The sequence below is a fragment of the Sylvia atricapilla genome, chromosome 4 (assembly GCF_009819655.1).
Source record: "Sylvia atricapilla isolate bSylAtr1 chromosome 4, bSylAtr1.pri, whole genome shotgun sequence".
Taxonomy (NCBI): Eukaryota; Metazoa; Chordata; class Aves; order Passeriformes; family Sylviidae; genus Sylvia; species Sylvia atricapilla.
The window spans coordinates 31,218,705-31,238,584 of record NC_089143.1 but is presented as its reverse complement, the minus strand read 5'-3'; the positions used below and the strand labels follow the sequence as shown (position 1 = coordinate 31,238,584).

Sequence of the window (19,880 nt, the reverse complement as noted above, 5' to 3'; positions counted from 1 at the left end):
ACCACCTGGGCACCGAACATGGAGAACTCTGGCCTCAGAATGAGAAATTGGTGGGTGTAGGGCTTGACTCAAGCTCAATCAGCCCCAAATCCTGAGTGGGAAGGAGAAATCATGGCATGGTTTTGATTGGAAGGACCTTAATGCCTGCTCATTCCATGGGCAGGGACACCTCCCACCATCCCAGGTTGCTCCAAGCCCTGTCCAGCCTGGGCTTGGACACTTCCAGGGCGTTGCCTTCAAGAACACCTTCTGTTCACAGCCAGGCACCAAAAAAAATGTTGTCAAAAAAGTTTTATCTCGAGTGGTTTGCTCCAAGGGGTACAGAGCCCTGTGAGCTCCCTGTCCCAGCTCTAGGCTGGCCTGGATGTCCTGCAGCAACGTTCCCTCCTCCTGCTGCTCCCCAAGGGACCTGTCCTGCTGTCCTTAGGAAAGTTTTGGCCAGGAGAGTTTGCTCTGCATCCCTGCTGGGGAGAGTCCAGAGGTGTTACAGGATGACAGAATTATTTTGAGTAGAAAAACCCTCTGAGTTCCTCCAGTCCAAGCATTCTCCCAGCACTGCCAAGGCCACCACTGACCCATGTCCCCTCCAGGGATGGGGACTCCAACACTGCCCTGGGCAGCTGTGCCAGGGCTGGACAACAATTTTGGTGAAGAATTTTCCCCAAATATCAAATTTAAACCCCCTCTGGTCCAGCCTAAGGCCGTTCGCTCTCCTCCTGTCCCTGTTCCCTGGGAGCAGAGCCCGACCCTCCTGGCTGTTTCCTCCTGTCAGGGAGTTGTGCAGAGCCACAGGGTCTCCTCTGAACCTCCTTTTCTCCAGTTTTTTCCCCAGGCACCAAAGGGAAGCTCTCTCTCCTGGATAACTTTGTCTGAGCCCCCAAAACTAAATCCACCATCTTACTGCACATACCTAAAACTAGACTCTTCCCAAACCTTTGGAAAAAGTGGATAGAAGAGCAGCAGTTGGAAAAACTGCACTTCCATCACTTCGAATAAATCATCAGGACTGATGATAATAAATAAAATCACCAATAAGAATCTTCCAAATCTGTGAGTACAGCCTTTGAGCCAGAGCTGCAAGGCTGAGGGGTTTGCGTTGGAGACTTCACCTAAATCACGTTTTTTTTTCCACTCTTTCTTATTTCAGGTTTTTGGGGTTTTCCCCCTAACTTCATCAGCCCCCCTGGAAATCCTTTTGGCACCTGTCATGGGCAGCTTCAGGGTGAGCAGAAGGGGATGCAGCCAAAATTTTGCTGTCAGGGGCTTGTCTTCCACCACCTCGTCCCCAAATGTCCTCTCCAGCTCACCCCGACGTCCCCAGGACAGTCCCAGCCGTGCAGGGAGGAGGCTGTGAGCACATCCTGCCCTGATGGAGAACGGGAGCAGCTCCTGAGAGCCCTCCCAAGTAACCCAAATTTGTAAATCTCTAAAATTGTGACGAAAGCTGCCTGTTGTCTGTGCAGACTCCAGCAGAGGGAGTGTGGCTGCACGGAACAGGATTAAAACGCTCTTGTCTTCAGCAAATCCACCTTCTGGAGATGAATTATTAGGATGTCTCCTTTGGATGGCGTTTTCCCGTGACATTTCCAATTGTCTCCCACCTGCTCAAACAGCAAAATGCATCGGGAGCCTTTAAAAACAACTGAAAAGTTTTAAATTTTTTTTCTATTTTTAGACAAGACCATTAAGGAAAAAAAAAAAACCAAAACCCACACCCCAAAATCCTATCTCAGAGTTTTTAATCACAAGTAAATCGTTAAATTACATCCCAAGGGATGGGATTGGACTCCAAAGCAAGGGATTAATTTCTGAGAGATCCAACCCTCTCTTGGGTACCACTCTTTTTTTTTTTTTTTTTTTTTTTTTTTTTTTTTTTTTTTTTTTTTTTTTTTGTGTGTGTGTGTGTGTGTGTGTTTGTTTGCTCGGTGATTCTGGGAAGATGTTCCTTGATGTGCATCAGGGGCTGTTTTGGGAAGTGGAAGAGCCTCAGAGGGAAAGCAGGAGATGCCCGTGGAGAGAAAGGGATGGGATTTGGGTCACTGAAACACCTCAGCTTTTGTTATTCCTGATCACAGCCACGGCATCACGTGGCAGAGAAGGTTTGGATACCCCAGACCAGCTCATCCCCAATTTCCCTGCAGGTAAAATCCAACCTTAGAGATTCTCCTTAAAAGCCGAGAGTCCCAAGGGATTCATTTTATCCATCTGCCTGCTGGGAGGCAGAAATGTCAACATCTGTGCTGCAGGGAAGGTTACCTCGGGATGCTGGTCCTGGAAATACCCAGAGGTTGAGAACCTCGGAGTTAATGAGATTTCTCCAAATTTGCATCTTAATAGCCGCGCCTATTACCTCGCAATTAGACTTAATAGGGCGTAATATTAACCATTAATTGTTAATAAAATAGCCCCTTCATGGCCGTTTGTACATGAAAATGGAATAATAGATTTGGGCGCTGCCTTCCTGAAGTGCTGGGAGGATTTAGTTCAGCTGCAGGTGCAGTGGGGAAGTTTTTATTTTGTGTTTTCTGCTTCCTGGCTTTGTTTCATCTTCCTCGGGGTTCATCTCACCTCGCTCCAGCATCACCCCAGCTCTTCCAAACCTGTGCTGTCCTCTCAGCCGAAGGCAGAAAGCTCCGAGTGAGTGCTGAGCTAAGGCACGGCTGGCCATTTCCTGCCCTAATTGCCATTAAATGCAATTAGTGCTTCCCAGCTCGGCCCAGAAGCAGTGTCTCAGCAAGGTCACCGTGGCCTGGGGCTGGAGAAACGCTGCACCAAGAGTTTTTAGCCAGGAGAAGAAGAATTATTTTAATTATTTCTTCACATGAAAATCGGCGTTTTCCCCTTCTGCCCTCCCCAAAATCAACCCAAGCGAAGGATGTGCCCTCTGGCTGCGTGGTGAGTGTCCCATGAGCTGGGAGTGACTTTCTGCTCCTGCTTTTGCAGGAATTTTGTTGCTCCTCCGAGTTATGAGAGCAGCTCATTTCCCTGAAAAAATGGGGGGAAACTCCCCTCTGGAGCTCCCGGACCTGCAGGAGGTCTGAAAGGGAAAATCTGCAGGTTGTATCCTACAGAAATGGGGCTGGGATGAGACAGAGCAGGGTAAATTCTGCTCCCTAGAGCTCTTGCAGGATTTTGAGGCTCTGCCAAAAGTCCTGGAAGGCCGGAGCAAAGGGCCCAGGAAGCCTTTCACCTCTAAAATCAGCTTTTCTCCTTCCTTCCCCTCTGCCAGGACATGAACTCGACCTCTGTGCGTGAACCAGCTGCTTCCCAGGAAAAAAATCCGCCCCTGTCTGTCCATAGTGCACAGGAGCTCCTTGCCGGGCTGCTCTCCCAAAAGGCAGCTCCCAGGGAAGCTGAAAAAAACCCTCCAGGCTGGAAAAACCCCTCCAGCCTGCCCCCCACCCCTTATCCTTCCTCTAACCCCTCTCCCAGGGCTGGGAGCAGATCGAGCACAGATTGTTTCCCTGAAATTCTCCAGGCATCTGGCCACAGCCTGCCTGAGCCGATCCTTAGGGGGTGTTTTCATCCTCGGCTGAATTTGTCTGGGTTTGGAGACTGCAGAATCCGGCGGTTTGGAGACTGCAGAATCCAGCAGGGAGTTCTGCAGATTCCCTTTTCCCTCCTTGGAAATTCCGGGTGTATTTGGGCAAATCTCAGCGAGCTCCCCACTCCCCAGGCCGTGCAGGATTTGTGCATCAGTCCCATCCCATCCTGGCTCGTCACTGCTCTGGAGGGGCCGGGGGAAAAACAAAAAAAACACCACAAAAACCACCTGTCATGGGAAAAAAAGGTAAAAAAAACCCCAACCAAACCCGGAGCTCCTCCAGCACGTCCTGGCCTGGTGAGGAAGCTATTTTCACCAGCCTCCCACACACGCTGCGATGCTCGAGCAGCAAAGGAGGAACCCCAGCGTTAAGTACAGCTTTAACAGCCCTGGTTTAGTTCACCGGCGCTTTCCTTGCAGATGCACCCTTTTTTTTTTTTTTTTTTTTTTTTTTTTTTTTTTTTTTTTTTTTTTTTGGGAACCTCTGCCCCAAAAATCCCTGAGGATCGGTGCCGGCTCTGCCCGGAAGTAATGCAGTGCTTAGCATCGCTGAGATTTAGAAGTATTTTGCCCATACTCAGCCCTCCAGGCTGTCCCCTGGGTGTCCTGGCACAGTCCTGGGATGAGATTCCAGGACTCCCGAAGCGCAGAGCTCGGGGCAGAGCGTCGGGGATCGCTCCCCGAGCCTGCGAACAGCTCCAAAATCACATCCCCGCACCCCTCCCCTCAGAAATCCCCCGTCCCGAGGGATGCAGGGTGGGCCCCGCATTGCCCATCCCCGCGGGCAGGCAGCAGAGGGGCTGAAATCCCGAGGGAATGACCCTTGGGAATGTAGGAGATGGCTCTGCTCCACATCTTCCACCCCAGGAGGAGCAAACTGTGACTGACATATGCTGAGCTGGGTTGAAATATCAGAGTGATCCCAGCTCCAAAGTCTCCTCGGAACATTTGGTGGGGAGGGAAGTGGATGTGGAGCTCTCCATGTTCTTTCCCGGTGTTTTTTTATAAATTTGTTTGTTTGTTTGCTCTTAGTGTTCTTTGTTTTGCTTTGTTTTGTTTTCTTTAATCATCTCTTTTCCGGTTTTCCTAGGATTAGGAAAGGCTCATCTTTAGGGATCTGCCTCTCCCTGGCCGTTTGCTGCTCCTCAGCGCGGAGCTGAAGGAACACGGTACCCTCTACAAACCAGGAGGGCTGGAAAACCGCATGGAACAGAAAAAGAACCCCTGTCCTGTAAAATAACCCTTAAAAAAAAATCATGGGGAAGGGCGCCTTTCCCTGCGCCTGCCCTACTTGCTGGGTTCCAGGCTGCTTCTTCTGGCTCTCGGAGCTCCAAAGGCATCTCCTCAACTTCCAGCCTTTCCTTCCAGATCCTCACACGCTTCCCGCTCCCTCCCATCGCTGCAGGATCCAGCCCGGACGCCCCCGCCCCGCTCTTTGCTCCTCCCTGGGGCTCCGAGGGACCATCTGGGTCCCTGCCCGGCAGAGGCGAGGGGAGGGCGGTAGGAGGGACCGGCGAGGCGGGGAGGGAAGAAGGATGCTCCGGGGGTGGCTCTTTGCTTCCTCGCCCGCCCGGAGCTCGCAGGGGCTCGCCTGGAGGATGTCTCACCCCCTCGGCACAGGTAAGTCCGGGACCCCCTCCATGGCCGCAGCCGGGGGATGCTGCAAAGGGGAGGAAGGGGCCGCAAATCTGGCTTGGATGGATTGAATCAAAACTTCAAGGGGAAGACGTGGTTTGAAACAAAACAACAATTTTAAAAAAAGAAAGAGGATGCGGGGTTGTGCGCGATGCTCGGAGCATCCAGGGGTGAGCCCTGCGCCGAAGTTTCCTCGTGGATGGCCGGGAAATACTTGCAGGGGTGGAATCCCGGGGGTGGGAGCGCGGCCGCGGCTCTCCGAGCTCTCGGCTGTGCGTGGTGCTGATGCTCAGGCTCCGGGAACGAGCTGGGATGCCTGGGCTGCTGCGTGGTACCCGGGGGTGCCGCATGCCAGGGATCCGCTCCCGCTGCCGCCCCGTGGCTACCGACAGCCCGTGTGTGGCCACTGCGTGCCGGGAGCAGGGGTTTGCAGTCCCGGCTTTGAAGTTTGCCTTGTGCCACGGGCAGGGGGATGCAGCCGGCGGGGGCCGTGCCCACACTGGTGCTGTGGCTCGTGTTGTCGCATCAGCTCCTGTATCCACAGAGGAGGCTCTGCAAGGGATTTAAATGTATGGATGCAGAGGAGAAGTGCAACAGCAGCAGGCACAGCTCGGCAAGGAAACACACTCCACAAGCCCCGTTCTCTCTCTCCTGGAAAAGCACATGGATGATGAGGGAGATGTTGCAGGCAGCCCGTGCCCCTTCCCCAAGTGGAGAGCGGCTTCCTGCAAGCATCTCCCGGCAGAATGCGTGTCCTTAAGGAGACTCGGGAAGCGGCTTCCTGCTGAGCACGTGAGATGCAGCCGCAGCTGTGGGGAGGCAAGAGCTGAGAGGGGTGGAGGGGGGGGTGGTGACGGTGGGGGAGAGGATGAGAGGATATTCGATTTTTCTTCGCCCCTTTTTGTGACAAGATGTTCTGGTTTGTCACTGAAGGTGTCACTGCTGGGGGAGCGCTGGTGCCGAGCTCGGAGCATGCTGCTGAGGGCCAGCCCCAGGAGGTTTCTGGAGCAGCACCTTCTCTTGGTGGAGAGCTCAGAGCAGCAGCGGCCGCCTCGGGAACCGCTCCCAAATCCATTCATGACTGAGGAACCTCCCGCCCCAGCCGAGCCCGAGCTGCCGCCCGCCAACCTCACCAACGCCACCGACTGCGGCGAGGAGATCCTGCTCTATGGGGACACCGAGAAGGTCGTCATCGGGGCCGTGCTCTCCATCATCATCCTCACCACCATCGCCGGCAACGGGCTGGTCATCATCTCCGTGTGCATCGTCAAGAAGCTCCGGCAGCCCTCCAACTACCTGGTGGTGTCCTTGGCCGCCGCCGACCTGTCGGTGGCCTTTGCTGTCATGCCCTTTGTCACCATCACGGACCTGGTGGGAGGCGAGTGGCTCTTTGGGAAGGTGTTTTGCAACGTGTTCATCGCCATGGATGTGATGTGCTGCACCGCCTCCATCATGACCTTGTGCATCATCAGCGTGGACAGGTAAGGGCAGGCCCGGGCTGCTGCCCCGTGGGCTCCGATATTTGGGGTGTTTCACAAGGTTGGGTTCACTAGAATTGTGCTCCTCGTTGGATCAGTGCTCCTTGAGGTGATTTTTCCAGGTGAGGAGAGTTTTTTTGTGGGGATTCAGTGCCTCAGTCCCTTTGGAAGAGCTGGGCTCTGGGTATTTTCTCAAGTAACTTCCCTAAGTTACTTCCTTAGTCTTCCCCCTTTTGGCAGCTGCTTCACATTGTTTTTGAGGAACAGCACCTGACCTTCACCGTGAAAGGTGCCTGGCCCACAAAACCCTTCAAGAAATAATAAAATAAAATCCCAGACGCACTTTGAAAATCCAGGTTCCAGGGCTTCTGGAGCCAATCCTGTGGGATTCTCTGCTGCTCCCTGGACTCGTGCCTTGGCTAGGGATGTCAGCAGCTCCCCATGCCCCATCCCAAGATCCCAAACTCCCTGGTTTAGCTCAGTGAGCGCATTTGTGAGGATTTGCTGCCTTCACCTCCCACACCTGAAGCTGGGAGAGGGAAAGGCTGAGCCTGCCAGGCAAAGTGGCCAGGCTTGGACAAGTCAGCACCTTGGTGGCTCTAATTTTAGCAGCTGCGTCATCGGGGCCATCGCGCTGACGAGCTGGTGGCCGGGGCTGACGTGTGCTGCCTTCTTGGGGGTCTCTTTGGGCTGAGCTGGCACTGCTGGGCTGGGCTGCTCTGGGAGCAGCAGCTCAGGGAAGGGACACATCCCACATCTGAGATGTGCCCTTTCAGCTGTGCCACCTCCCCAGTCGCCTCGGCAGGTGTGACAGCAGGTGACAAAGCAGAAAGGACAGAGAAAAATCCTGCTGGTGCTTGACATCTCCCCCAGGGCATGCTAGCAGCGAGTCCTGCTCCAAAGCCTTCAACCCCACCAGCCACTGCTCCCCTGGGAGCTGCAGATCCACAGCACCGGGCAGCTCAGAGCTGCTGGCAGAGAGAAAAGCTCCTGCCAGGCCACAGGCAAGGTTCAGCTCTTCTGCTGACCTTGCTTTATTTTAATAATTGTCCTGTTGGAAAAAAAAAAAAAAAAAAAAAAAAAAAAAAAAAAAAAAAAAGGCAGATGTGCTCAGAGCTGGCAGGGACCTGTCTCTGTGAGAGGGAAGGGATGAAATGCAGGGATGAAATGTGTCGGTGCTTCCTCCCAATGGGTGAGGAGCAGGGAAGTGGCTACACTGTAACCAGACTGGCTTTGCTTGAAAATTTCCTTTTCCATTTTCATCTCCTTCTCCTTCCTTTTCTCCTCTCTTTTTCTTTTGCCTTGCCTTCCCTTCCCTTTTCCTTTCCTTTTCCCCTTTTCCCTCTTTCCTTTTCTCTTTTTCCCTTCCCCCTTTCATTTTAACTCAGCCAAGCATTTCAACAACTCTCCACAACCCCATCCCAAGTCCCCAAAACCCAATACATGCAATCCTTTTCTTTTTCCTTTCTTTTTCCTTTCCTCCTTCTTCCCTTCCCTTTTCCTTCCTCTTCCAATTTCCTTCCCCTCCTTTCCCAACCAACCAATCCCACCCCATCTCATCCCATCCCTTGAAGCAAAACTTTTCCAAACACACAGACAAATAGGAGAGATCTTTCCCAAACAACTTCCTTGCCATGGATCCCCACTTCTCCATCACATCCCTCCCGTCCAGTGTCACCGCTCTGGGGAGTAGATCCATACCCAAGGACAGATCCTGAGTTTGATGTCACTTTGTGTTTCCTGGGAAGGAGAGAGGGAAAAGCTGTGTCCCAAGAGGTTGTCAAAGAGCCTGGATTTTCTGGCATGGGCTTGTCCCTCATGTGTTGTCACAGGAACTGCACCAGGATAAGTTTGCTCCCAGAACTTCATCATCCCCTTGCCACAGGCCTGATGGTGAAGTTGAGTGGTTGTAGGGCAGTTGCCTGGAATGCATTTCCAGCTGGGAAAGGAGGGAAAAACAGCAAGGATTGAGAAGAGGGAAGGGACTGGACCGTCCTCCCCTGAGCTGTGCCTTCCCCAGTCTGGGTGGGAGGAAGAACAACTTGCAAGTTCAGGGGACTTGTGGGGTCAACCTGTGCTGGAGCTTGAGGAGAGAACGGGAATTATTGGGATGCACATTACAGGAGGAGGTGACTGGGGCACTGTCCTGCCACTTTCCCCCTCAGGGATCCCCAAGAATGGGCTGGGAGTTGTGTAAATCATTCCAGGGCAGTGTCTCAAGCATCCCGTGCAGCATCACTACTCCACATCCACCCAGCATCCTCAGACAGTGCATGGAGCTGGACTGAGGATCCAGGATCATGCCTGGATCTCCACTTCCCCCCTGAGCCTGAGATGGACAGGATTTTTGGTTTGACTGTTGACGGAAACGTCTTCAAAAGTGCAATTCTCAATTTCTGTGCTGATACAACCAAACAGCGAAAGCACAAGGAGAGCTGAGCTTGCAGAGTCCCTGAAAAACCTGCTCCAAAAGAGATTAAATTGTTATCTCAGTGAGGCATCAACACAAACCAGTGATAGGGACCAGCTCTTCCTCCTGCCCTGTGAGGAAGAAGAGGAAAAGCCCTGGTGCTTCTCGGAAATAGAAATATTCCTTCTGGTTCTGTCCTGAAACCAACTTGGTCAGCGCTGTCAGGCCTGTTCCTGCCAAGGAGGAGGCCCTGTTTTATTGATGGCTGAAGTGTCCTCAATATTTTGCTTAGCTTAGATGGAAAACCTACTTGGTTTGCCCAGGATGATGAGGACTATTAAAATGTAGGCTGCTGTTATTGATTATTAATGCCGGAGCGCTTCCTAAAGCCTCTCGATTGAAGCTGGTAGAACTAATCTTGTCTGAAGCGAGATTTGATTGATTTCCTTTCAAATCAGAAAAGAAAAATGCTGGAAACATTCATCTTCCTCTTATATTTTCCTTATGTAAAAGCCTGCCAATGTTGCAGATTTTTTTGTCATACACCAAAAACAAACCAACAAAAAAAATCCCCTTTTTTGGCTGCTCAGCTTTGATGAAACTCTCCATAAAAATGCCAAGGAGCTGACAAAAGGAGCTTCCCCAAAGCCCACACATCGCTTCTAGCATTCCTGGTGGAGAAAAAACTCTCCATCCATTTCCCAGGCAGCTCTGCTGGGGGCTCTCCCCTTTCCCTGGCAAGTATTTTCCACCCAAAATCAGATTATGTGCTCCAAACTGGGTCACCCTCAGTAAAAGGATGCCTTCCAAAAGACAGTGGGATGAAAACTGCACAGTGTTTTGCTGGATTGCCTTTCCCATGTCCTTCATCCAAATGTTTCCCAGGCTGGGTAGATCCCTGCTCTGTCTCTGGGATGGATCCCATGGGATGCTCCACCAAACTCTGACTTAGGGCATGGGCAGGTGTCGCAGCTTCCACCTGCCTTTTGTTTCCTCCTCTCCTGCAGCAGGATGGGGCAGGAATGGCATCAGCTTGGAAATCAGGGAAGGAGCTTATTTTGGCTGCCGAGGAGGCATGGAATTGCGGGTAAAACTGTGGGGTCAAGAAAACCCTAATTCTGGGCTCATTTGCCCTCCTGTGTGAGTGGATATTCACCTTTTCCCACTTCACAGGCTGCAGGATGGAGAAAGGGGCACATCAGACAGATTTGGGTTGTTTTTATTATTTAACCCCTGAGATAATGATCCAACAATTGAAGGAGGTCTACAGGGAAGCCAGAGAGGGACTTTTCATCAGGTAATGTAAAGACAGGACAAGGTCAGGTTAGATGGGATATTGGGAGGGAACTTATTCCCCTGGGAGGGTGGTGAGGCTCTGGCAGAGGTTGCCAGAGAAGCTGTGGCTGCCCCCTGGATCCTTGGAAGTGTCCCAAGGGCCAGGTTGGATGGGGCTTGGAGCAACCTGGTATAGTGGAAGGTGTCCCTGCCCCGGGGATGGAAGTGGGTGGGATTTAAAGTCTCTCCCATCCCAAACCATTCCATGATTCCCACTGAATGTGGAACAAACACTCTGAATTGGCTAATCCATGGGGTTTGCTGGTGCAGCCCAGCCTGGGGCAGATCTCCCACCCCACAGCCAAGGGGGCTGGGATCTGCAGGATACAGGGATGTGGCAGGAATTTATTGCAGCTGGGATGAGCGGCTGCACCATCAGCTCAGCACGGTGGGGGCCCTGCAAATCCACACCAAGTGCCTGTAAATCCTGGGAACTGCCTTTTGTTACCTGATTACCCCTAAGCTTGATTAGCAGCACGACACACACAGAGAGAAAAACTAGAAAAAAACAATTCAAAGGGAGAGAATTCCACTCAAATTCCACCTCCTGCCAGTGCCACCTGCCTACTGTAAACGCTGCCCTATTTTGAGGGCTCCCTGCTTGCTTTCAAAAATTATTACAAAGACCTCAAACGGCCCCGTTTCCTCCAGCAGCAGCTGCACGAGGCACCCGTGGATGAAATGTGTCAGCTTTGCCTGCTTGTTAAACCTTGTCAGCGAGCCTTTTCCTCAGCTGGCACGTAAATTCCTTGAAGTTTCAGCAAATCCCGGGTTGACTCGGCTTCCAAAGAAATGCCGGCAATAGCGTAAGAGAGGATGGCACACAACATAGCACGGGTTTATTAGCAAAGTTCTTGGCTTGGATACACATAGGGGCGATTTTGGGGGTGTTAGTTTGGGGATTGCAGCAGCAGAGCAGGGTTTTCTTCCAGCCTGGCTCCATCAGGGGCCATCAGGAGGGAATGGGTTGGCCAGAGAAGCTGTGGATGCTCCATCCCTGTAAGTGTCCAAGGCCAGGTTTGATGGGCTTGGAGCCGCCTGGGATAGTGGAAGGTGTCCCTACCCATGGCAGGGGGTTAGAAATGGATCTTCTTGAAGATTCCATCCAACCCAAACCATCCTGGAATTCTCTGACATTAGATGGTCACAGAGAGTTTTGGTTGGTTCTTGTGACTGAGGCCAGCTCAAAAAAGAATACAGAGGAAAATAAGGGAAGACACAACTCAGTGAATGAATTCAAAACCATTTTATCAGGGAGGCAGGGGAGAAGACTTTAGTTTCTCAATTGATTAAGCAGTCAGGAGGGGAGGAGAAATTAATTTTTTTTATATTTTATCTCCATCTTCTAATCTTGGGGGTATGATCTGGAAAAGCAAAATAATCAGGGAAGAGAAAATCTCCTACCACAGTAAGACTGACTGTCAGGAAAAAAATGATGCAGCAGAGGTAAAATTCTCCACAGATATTTTCTTTTTTTGGTTCAGCTTTCAGCATAAAGTACTCGCATAGCTGCTGTTCTCACTGCCCCTCTGGAGTGACACCGTTTATCCAAGAACCAATTAAGAGGTGATGTGTTCCTGCCTAAAAATTCCTGGCAGCAGGAGATTGGAATCAAAAAGCTGTAAACAGAATAGAAATCCATATGAGTGGCTCAAGGATTTTGCTGAATTGATTTGAGCTGAAGTAGCAGGCAGATGTTTTCCAGGGGGAACGTTGGCTGACAGCAGCCAACTCCCCCCCTGATTTATTGATTAGAATTCTAATTTACCAACATTTGACACAATTTCTTTATCACACAAAACCTCTCCAATAAAAGACAAGATGGTTCACGTTTACACCCCCATGGCACAACGAGGAGCTGATGTTGGGTGCAGCCTCCCTGCTCCATTCAGGCAAAATAACAAGGTAAACTCCTAACCCAAAGGGTCAGGGTTGGGGAATCTGAGGGTCACCAGGTGTTTTGGGGCTCTCTTATTCCAAACTCCACTCATTTCCTTTTGAGGGAGAGCTGGACTCCATCACTTCAGCAGCTACTGGCTGTGCAAGTGAGCAGATGGCTCCAGCTGCTTGGATCATTCCCATTTGAGTTTCCAGAGGTCAACAACTTTCAGGGAGTCGTGGACAGCCAGAAGGCCCCCCCTGAGCCTCCTCTGCTCCAGACTGAGCCTCTTCTCCAGCTCCCTCAGCTATTCCTACTGCTCCAGACCCTTCCTCAGCTCTGTTCCTTCCCTGGACACTCTTCAGCCCCTTAATGATGTTTTGTTGTGAGGGGCCCAAAAACTGTCCTCCAACAGCATCATCCACCCTCCAGCTTTGCTTGCAGGGCTCGTCCAGACAATCTTTAAGTCTTCCAAAGGCAAGATTATTTCTTGGTCTCCCAAGGCCATCTTAGCTGCAGGTTGCATTTCTTTACCAACAAATAAGAGAAGGCTGTTGTGGTTCCCACTTCACATAAACACTGCTATGAGTTATTCCTTTCATCTGAAATCAGTCCTGTGGCACATCACTCTGAGCACCCACCCACCCCATTCCTGGATGTCTCCTTGGGAAGGGCAACACTACGGAGTGAGTATGTGCCACACCTGGAAGCTGTTACATGTCCTCTGTACAGAATAGTTATGGTGGAAAAATAAAATTCTTAAAGCATTTTTTAATTCCTGAAAACAAAGCTTTTTTAAAGCATTTTAACTCCCCAGGAGACCATGCAGAGTTTGGACTGCACTCCGCAGTTCAATGACACTTGGTGCTGTGGACTCTCCATCCCTGGAAGTGCCCAAGGCCAGGCTGGTTGTGACTTGGAGCAACCTGGGATAGTAGAAGGTGTCCCTGCTCATGCCAGGGGGCTGGAATGGGAGGGTCTTCAAGGTCTTTCCAACCCAAACCATTCTGTGATTCCACACATGACCTGAAAGGTGCTGTGGTCAGGTGGGGGTTGTCTCTTTCTTCAGGCATCAACTGACCAGAACAAGAGCACACAGTCTCAAGCCTGCACCAAGGGAAATACAGGCTGGATATAAAGAAAAGGTTTTTTTTTTACAGAAAGGATAATAAGGTATTGGAATGGTTCTGCCTGGGGAGGTGGTGGAGATTCACCATCTCTGGATGTGTTGAAGAAAAGAGTGGATGTGGCACTCAGTGCCATGGTTTAGTTGAGGTTAGGGTTGGGTTGGACTCAATGATCATGGAAGTCTCTTCCAACCTAGTGATTCTAATTCTGCTTCTGATTTAGATGCAAGGAAGTGGGGGATAAATTGGGGTGTTTAGTCAAGAGATCACATGCCTGGGGAGATTCTCGTTTGGCGAATAAACTTCTATCCCCTCTGAGGGCCAAAATCCTCTCACAGGAGGGAATTTAGGAATGATTAGCAGTGAAAACCACCCAGCAGCACCCACCCCCTAATCCCTGATGACTCCTCCTCCCCCACAGGTACTGGGCATCACGCGGCCGCTGATACCCCGTGAGGCAGAACGGAAGCTGATGGCCAAGATGGTCTTCATCGTGTGGCTCTGTCGGCCTCCATCACCCTCCCTCCGCTCTTCGGCTGGGCGCAGAACGTGACGGTGGAGCGGGTGTGCCTCATCAGCCAGGACTTCGGCTACACCGTGTACTCCACGGGCGTGGCCTTCTACATCCCCATGGCCGTCATGCTGGTCATGTACAGCCGCATCTACAAGGCGGCCAAGGTCAGCGCCGAGAAGCACCGCTTCATGAACTTCCCCAAGCACTACGAGGAGGAAGGCGTACTGCCTCGAGCCTCCGGCCGGCCCCACCACAGCTCCCGGCGCACCAAGGCCGTGGAGGAATGTGCCACGCTCTCCAAGCTGCTCCGGCAAGACCGCAAGAACATTTCCATCTTCAAGCGGGAGCAGAAAGCCGCCAGGACCCTTGGCATCATCGTGGGGGCCTTCACGTTTTGCTGGCTGCCCTTCTTCCTGATGTCCACGGCGCGGCCGTTCATCTGCGGCATCCGCTGCAGCTGCATGCCTCTGAGGCTGGAGAGGACACTGCTCTGGGGGCTACACCAACTCCCTCATCAACCCCTCATCTACGCCTTCTTCAACCGGGATTTGAGGACTACTTTCTGGAACCTGCTGCGCTGCAGGTACAGGAACATCAACAGGAGGCTCTCGGCCGCCAGCATGCACGAAGCCCTGAAAGCCACGGAGAGGCACGAGTGCATCCTGTAGTGCCTCACCCACTGGCTCCTGCCTCTCCATGCCGGGTTCCTGGCTTCCCTGGCCTCTCAGGGGCTGGCAGGAACTGCCTAGCCCAGCCAGACATTGCCGCTGAGAGTGATGGCCCTTCCCCTCGCCCCATGAGAGCCGTGGTTTTCCTCAGCCTGGGAACAAGTGGAGGGAACTTCGGGAACAGCCTCTTCCTTTTCACTCTGTCCCAGGTGGGAGCAAGACCTGGGGGGTTCAAGGTCTACCAAGGACTGCAGGCAAGTCACGCCACCTTTCTGTGCCTCGGTTTACCCATCTGTTATTAAAGTAAAAAAAAAAAATAAAAAGGAAAAGAAACCCTCCCAGCCAACCAACCAACCAAACAAAACAACCCTAAAAACTTCATAAGACTGTGGCTCTCCACCTTCAAAAAGGGCTCTAAGGTCTGTGGAGGGCACACAAAATTCTGTGTAAAGACAACATTGGCTGCTCTGTGGAATCTGACAGCAGCTCCAAGCCCCAGTGCCATCCTGGCTTTTCCAAACCCTGTTCCCCGATGTAATTGCATTTCACACCCCAAGCTCATGTCCAGGTTTGCACGTCAGAGCAGAAATACCAATGACCCCATTTCCCCCTACACTGTAGCACTGCAGCACTTGAAGGAGACGGATTTGCAAGATGAAACACAAACGAACATGGAATTTCCTTTATGGTTGGATAGGGAAGTTTGATGCCTCCTCCTCACCAGGGCAATGATCAGAGAGCGAAGCCAGTTGTGTTTATTGGGTTGTACTGTAATTCATTCCCAGACAAGTGACGTGTGTTCATCATTTGTGGCTAATTGACTACATAAAAGCACGCTTTGGTTGACAAAAAAAAAGCATATAATTTCCCTGACAGCTTTACGGTGTTTCAGTATGATGTCCAGCAAGCTTGAAAAAAATACACTGAATGATGTTATCTTTTTCTTAAAAAAAAAAAAAAAAAAAAAAGGTTTGGTTTCCTTATTTTGGTGTAAAATCTTTGGTCTCTTTGACTTCAAAGCCTCTCTTCAGTTTTCTTGTGGTGGTGGGCCTTGTCTTCATGCAGGTATCTTTTCTTGTGATCAGCACTGTAGTATCAAATTTGCAGCCCCACAAACCTTTGTTTATTTGATCACAGACTCATAAAATCCCAGCATGTTGGAAGGAACATTAAAAACATCTTAAAAACCATGGGCAGGGACACTTTTCACTATCCCAGGTTGCTCGAAGCCCCATCCAACCAGGCCTTGGACACTTCCAGGGTAGTTATGCCAGTAATGCCTGCTCCAGTTCTTGTTGAACATCTCTGGGGTTTTTTTTCTTATCAAAGCCAGACTGCTCAGAGGCTCAGGGAAAGTTGTTTGTAGTGCTTTTTACTCTAGATTTGCTTTATCTGGCATGAGTGGTGTAGTGCCACTAGTCCCACCTTTGGCACCATCAGGAACTCTGAGGACTTCATCCATATCCAAGCTAGGTGTTGGGTGTCCTGGCTGACTGCTGGTAGGGTTTGGCTTAGCAATCAGTATTTCTCCCGTGATGTGTTTTGTGTTTCATCTGGCCTCTTCTCAGCAGCCATTTCTATCCTGTCTCATTTCAGATCTGCTTTTTCTAGGGATGTCCAAAGAGATTTCCAGTTGGGACTGCTGGGTGACAGCAGGAAAAGCAGCTCGAGCCCACTGGGAATGTCTCAAGGGACTGCGAGCAATGTGCCCAGATGTTCCCCGAGCTCATGTTCCTCACAGATGGAGTCAGAATTGCACAGAGGGGCAGGGGAGGTTGTAGCTGCTGTCTCCAGAGGGAGATGTTTTAAGACAGAGCAGAGATTTGAAGGAAAACTTAATCAGGAGTGATCCTAAAGGATTTAACTGGAGTCCCACACACCATGTCTGTAGGGCACGCTCTGACTGCCCATCTCAGGACCTGCTTGACAAAACCAACCCCTTTTTCTCCAGAAAACACTCCAGGCCAGCATCTCCTCTGCCACAACATCTCAGCAGCAGCTGTCACTGCTTTTGTCCTGCCATGGGGACATGAAGCTCCTGCAGGCTCCGATTTCCTCCCAGGGCTCCTGCAGCTCCTTCCCTGCCCTTCTGACAGAGCTGGCTGCATCAAAACTGACCAGCTGCTAATTCAGGCTGTCTTGGCAGGGTGGAGAGCCCCAAGACAGCCCATTTCACATCTAGCACATAACAAAATCTGGTTGTGCTGCTGCAGTGTATTTATTGCTGTGCCTAAGGTCATTGTTTTATTTATTTTCTGTGTTAGGGGGGTTTTAAACTGCCTTTAAAAAATCGTAATTTTGTTTAATTCCTCTTGACATCCTTATTCTGATGGCATTTCTATCGCTTCTTGAAATTATTCTGCAACAGAGCTATGAAACAGTGTTTCACTGTTTAAGTGAAATCATAGAAATAACTGTTTTTTCTGGTTTGATAGTTCTTCCAGAATTAAAAGAATAAGGGAAAGAATAGGATTCTGGATGATCCAAACCCCAAACTTCTTCTAAGCAAAGGATAGAGCAAAATGGTTTATTTGTCTCAAAAGAAAATCAGTGTTTGCTTGACTTGGAATTGAATGTTTTGTTGCACTCAAGGCTTACCTGATAAATGCTACAGCTTAAAATGAAAATATGAAGGGGAAAAAAATTAAAAGGAAAGCTTTCTTCCCAGAAACAATTCCAGAAGTTTGCATCCAAAAATATTTAATGACAACAACTCCACTTAAAAAAACATTCTGCTAAAAAAAAAAAAAAAAAAAAAAAAAAAAAAAAAAAAAAAAAAAAGAAATATTGCTTTTCCCAGTAGTGATTGACTCAAGCTTTGAGACATCAGCCTAAACTCTGACTTTTTAACTCCCCAAGATTAAATTGTGTTGGGTTAAATAAAATTATGTGCATCCAAAGACACCAGGGCCTTTTCCACACATGAGTGAGCACCAACCATTTAGTTAAGCCAGTCAAGATCCTTGTAGATGAGCTGCTAAATCATGCTGAAAATACTCCGTGGGTTTTATTTTTTTTTTAATCAGACAGGAATCAATGCTTTTGGCATCTGCAAAAAAAAACCTGGCTTAAAAATAAATCTGAGCCATTTTGAAACCGATTTTAGTGCACACATACATGTGCCTAAGCAAACCATAAAGAGAAATTAGCTCTGAAAGAGTCCATATTTAGGCAAAAAATTGAGCTCGGGGAGAAAATCATCAATTTAGGAGGACAAGAGAAACTTCTGTGGACAATGAGAGATTCCCAGCAGGCCAACAGCAAGACAGTAGAAAAGAATGAGGAGCCTCGGGCAGAGAAAATTGAACTAATTCAGGCATTAAATGAGTAGGTCTCAAGTCAGCTTTTTATTCCACTCTCTGTGCAGGGGAAATACAGGAACACAGGCAGGGAGACCTGGGGAGAAAAGGCAGCTTTGAAAAACCCTCTACGGGGGTTTTGTAGGGTTTTGATAACAACTCTGAACAAAGCCAGGCAAGAGATGTAAAGCCCAAGCAGTAAAATCCAGTGTTTCTCCCCTAAAAACCCCTGAATCTCCCCACTCTGAGCTCAGCACTTCATGGACTGACAGGCAGAGCTGGAATTTGCAGGGACAACTCAGCAAACCCACCCTGTTCCTCATCTCCATAGGAGTCCTGCCATCCTCCATCTCATGAGAACAAAGAAATCTCAACCACCTCAAACTGGACCATGATCCAACCTGGAGCACAGACCAGTGCTGGGTTCTTACAGAGCCAGATCGACAAAAAACATTGAGGAATCCTTTCCTCTCCCACCAATTAAAGGTTCAGCAACTTGCTGAGCCAGGAGCACTCTCGGAATGTTTAATAACCTCCAGAGCCTGCTCTCCTTCCCCTCAATTTATTTTTTATCCCACTCTGTCATCTTGAGGTAACAAATTCCACACTTTAATTACTTTGGAGGTGAAGAAGTGTCTCCCTTTGGTGTTTCAAACCACCTGTTGAGCTCTTTAGGCTCTGGCTGATCCCTGCCTCAAGAAGGAGAATGAGTGATCACCCTGTTCACCCTCTCCAGCCCAGCTATGATCTTGCAGCCCTTTGCCATTTTCTTCCCTTTGAAATAAAAATCTGTTCAGCTCATAGTTCCTTTTCCAACAGCGGGAGATACTTTGGGGAAAATATTAGGACAAGGACAGCCTGGATCATGTGTCTTCCTACCCTTCACTAGTTCAAGGCATCAAAACATATTTAATTGAGGAAATTCCCTGTTTTTTCCACAATTTCTGTACAAGGCTCAGTGTAACCCCCTGTTTTGCCACAGGGAATGCCCAGTCTTTCATCTGGGATTGGATAACCCCCGTCAGAGCCTTGGATGAGCAGGACCTGGTGCCCAGGGCACTGCTGAGCTTGGCAAGCAGAAGGCTGATGGTGGCAACTGGGGCGGATTTTGGCCAAATTCAAACCTCAGCTTCAGGAACCTGACCTGCTTCTGAACCTGTCTTTGAGCCTGGCACAGATTCAGAAGCCTCCAGGCTGCCCTTCCAACGTCAATACTTTAGGATTTGGATGATTTGTCTAATTTCCCACTTGATTTATCATCCAGATTCTTTTGGCAAGATGATTTACAGATCTCCAGTCTGCCATGTGAAAAAGCTCTGCTACTTTGAGTCTCATGTCAATAAAACTGAAAGGCAGCCACAAGACCTTTTCCACCTGTGTCCTTAGGTAAAAAATGGAGTTTATTCTTTATTTTATTGCCATTTTGATCTGGAAATACTTCACATTCACTGTGCAAGATATTCAGTCTCCTGACTATTCCTTTTCTCTATCTTGTGCATTACTCTGAGATGGAGCTTAAGCAAAACCCCAACACCGCCAGATGAACAGGCAGGTCACTGCTCTAAAATCATCATATTAAGGCAAAAAGTGGATATTTCATACAATCACAGAATGATTTACGTTGGCAGGACCTTAAAGATCACCCAGTTCCACATCCTGCCCCAGGCAGGGACAGCTTCCATCAGAGCTGGTTGTTCCAAGCCCCATCCAACCTAGCCTTGAGCACTTCCAAGGAATTTTTCCAGCCCTTCTCAGCGCTGGCACCCAGGGAAGGAAGAAGAGAGCTCTGTCCTGGCAATTCTACCCTTTTTTTAATTTTATTTTTTATTTTTTTTTTTTTTTATGACAAGATCTTCCATGTAGAACACACAGTTTTAGAGATAGCAGGAGTTGAAAGATAATATATACATACAAATGCTTTAATCTGTGAAGAGCTGGACCTCCCTCACAAATAAGTGTGGAACTGAGCGAACTTTAAGGCCCTCACCCAA

The 19,880-nt window shown here is 49.7% G+C and overlaps 1 protein-coding gene across 1 annotated transcript; it reads left to right on the top strand.

The window, feature by feature from the left end:
* The first annotated feature begins 6,117 nt into the window (after nt 1-6,117).
* LOC136359925 (5-hydroxytryptamine receptor 7-like) lies at nt 6,118-15,431 on the top strand. Its single transcript, XM_066316808.1, is given in 4 exon segments — nt 6,118-6,660; nt 6,788; nt 13,830-13,905; nt 13,908-15,431. Coding segments are annotated over 4 exon segments (1,269 nt in total). The 5' UTR covers nt 6,118-6,151; the 3' UTR covers nt 14,591-15,431.
* Nucleotides 15,432-19,880: the final 4,449 nt, after the last annotated feature.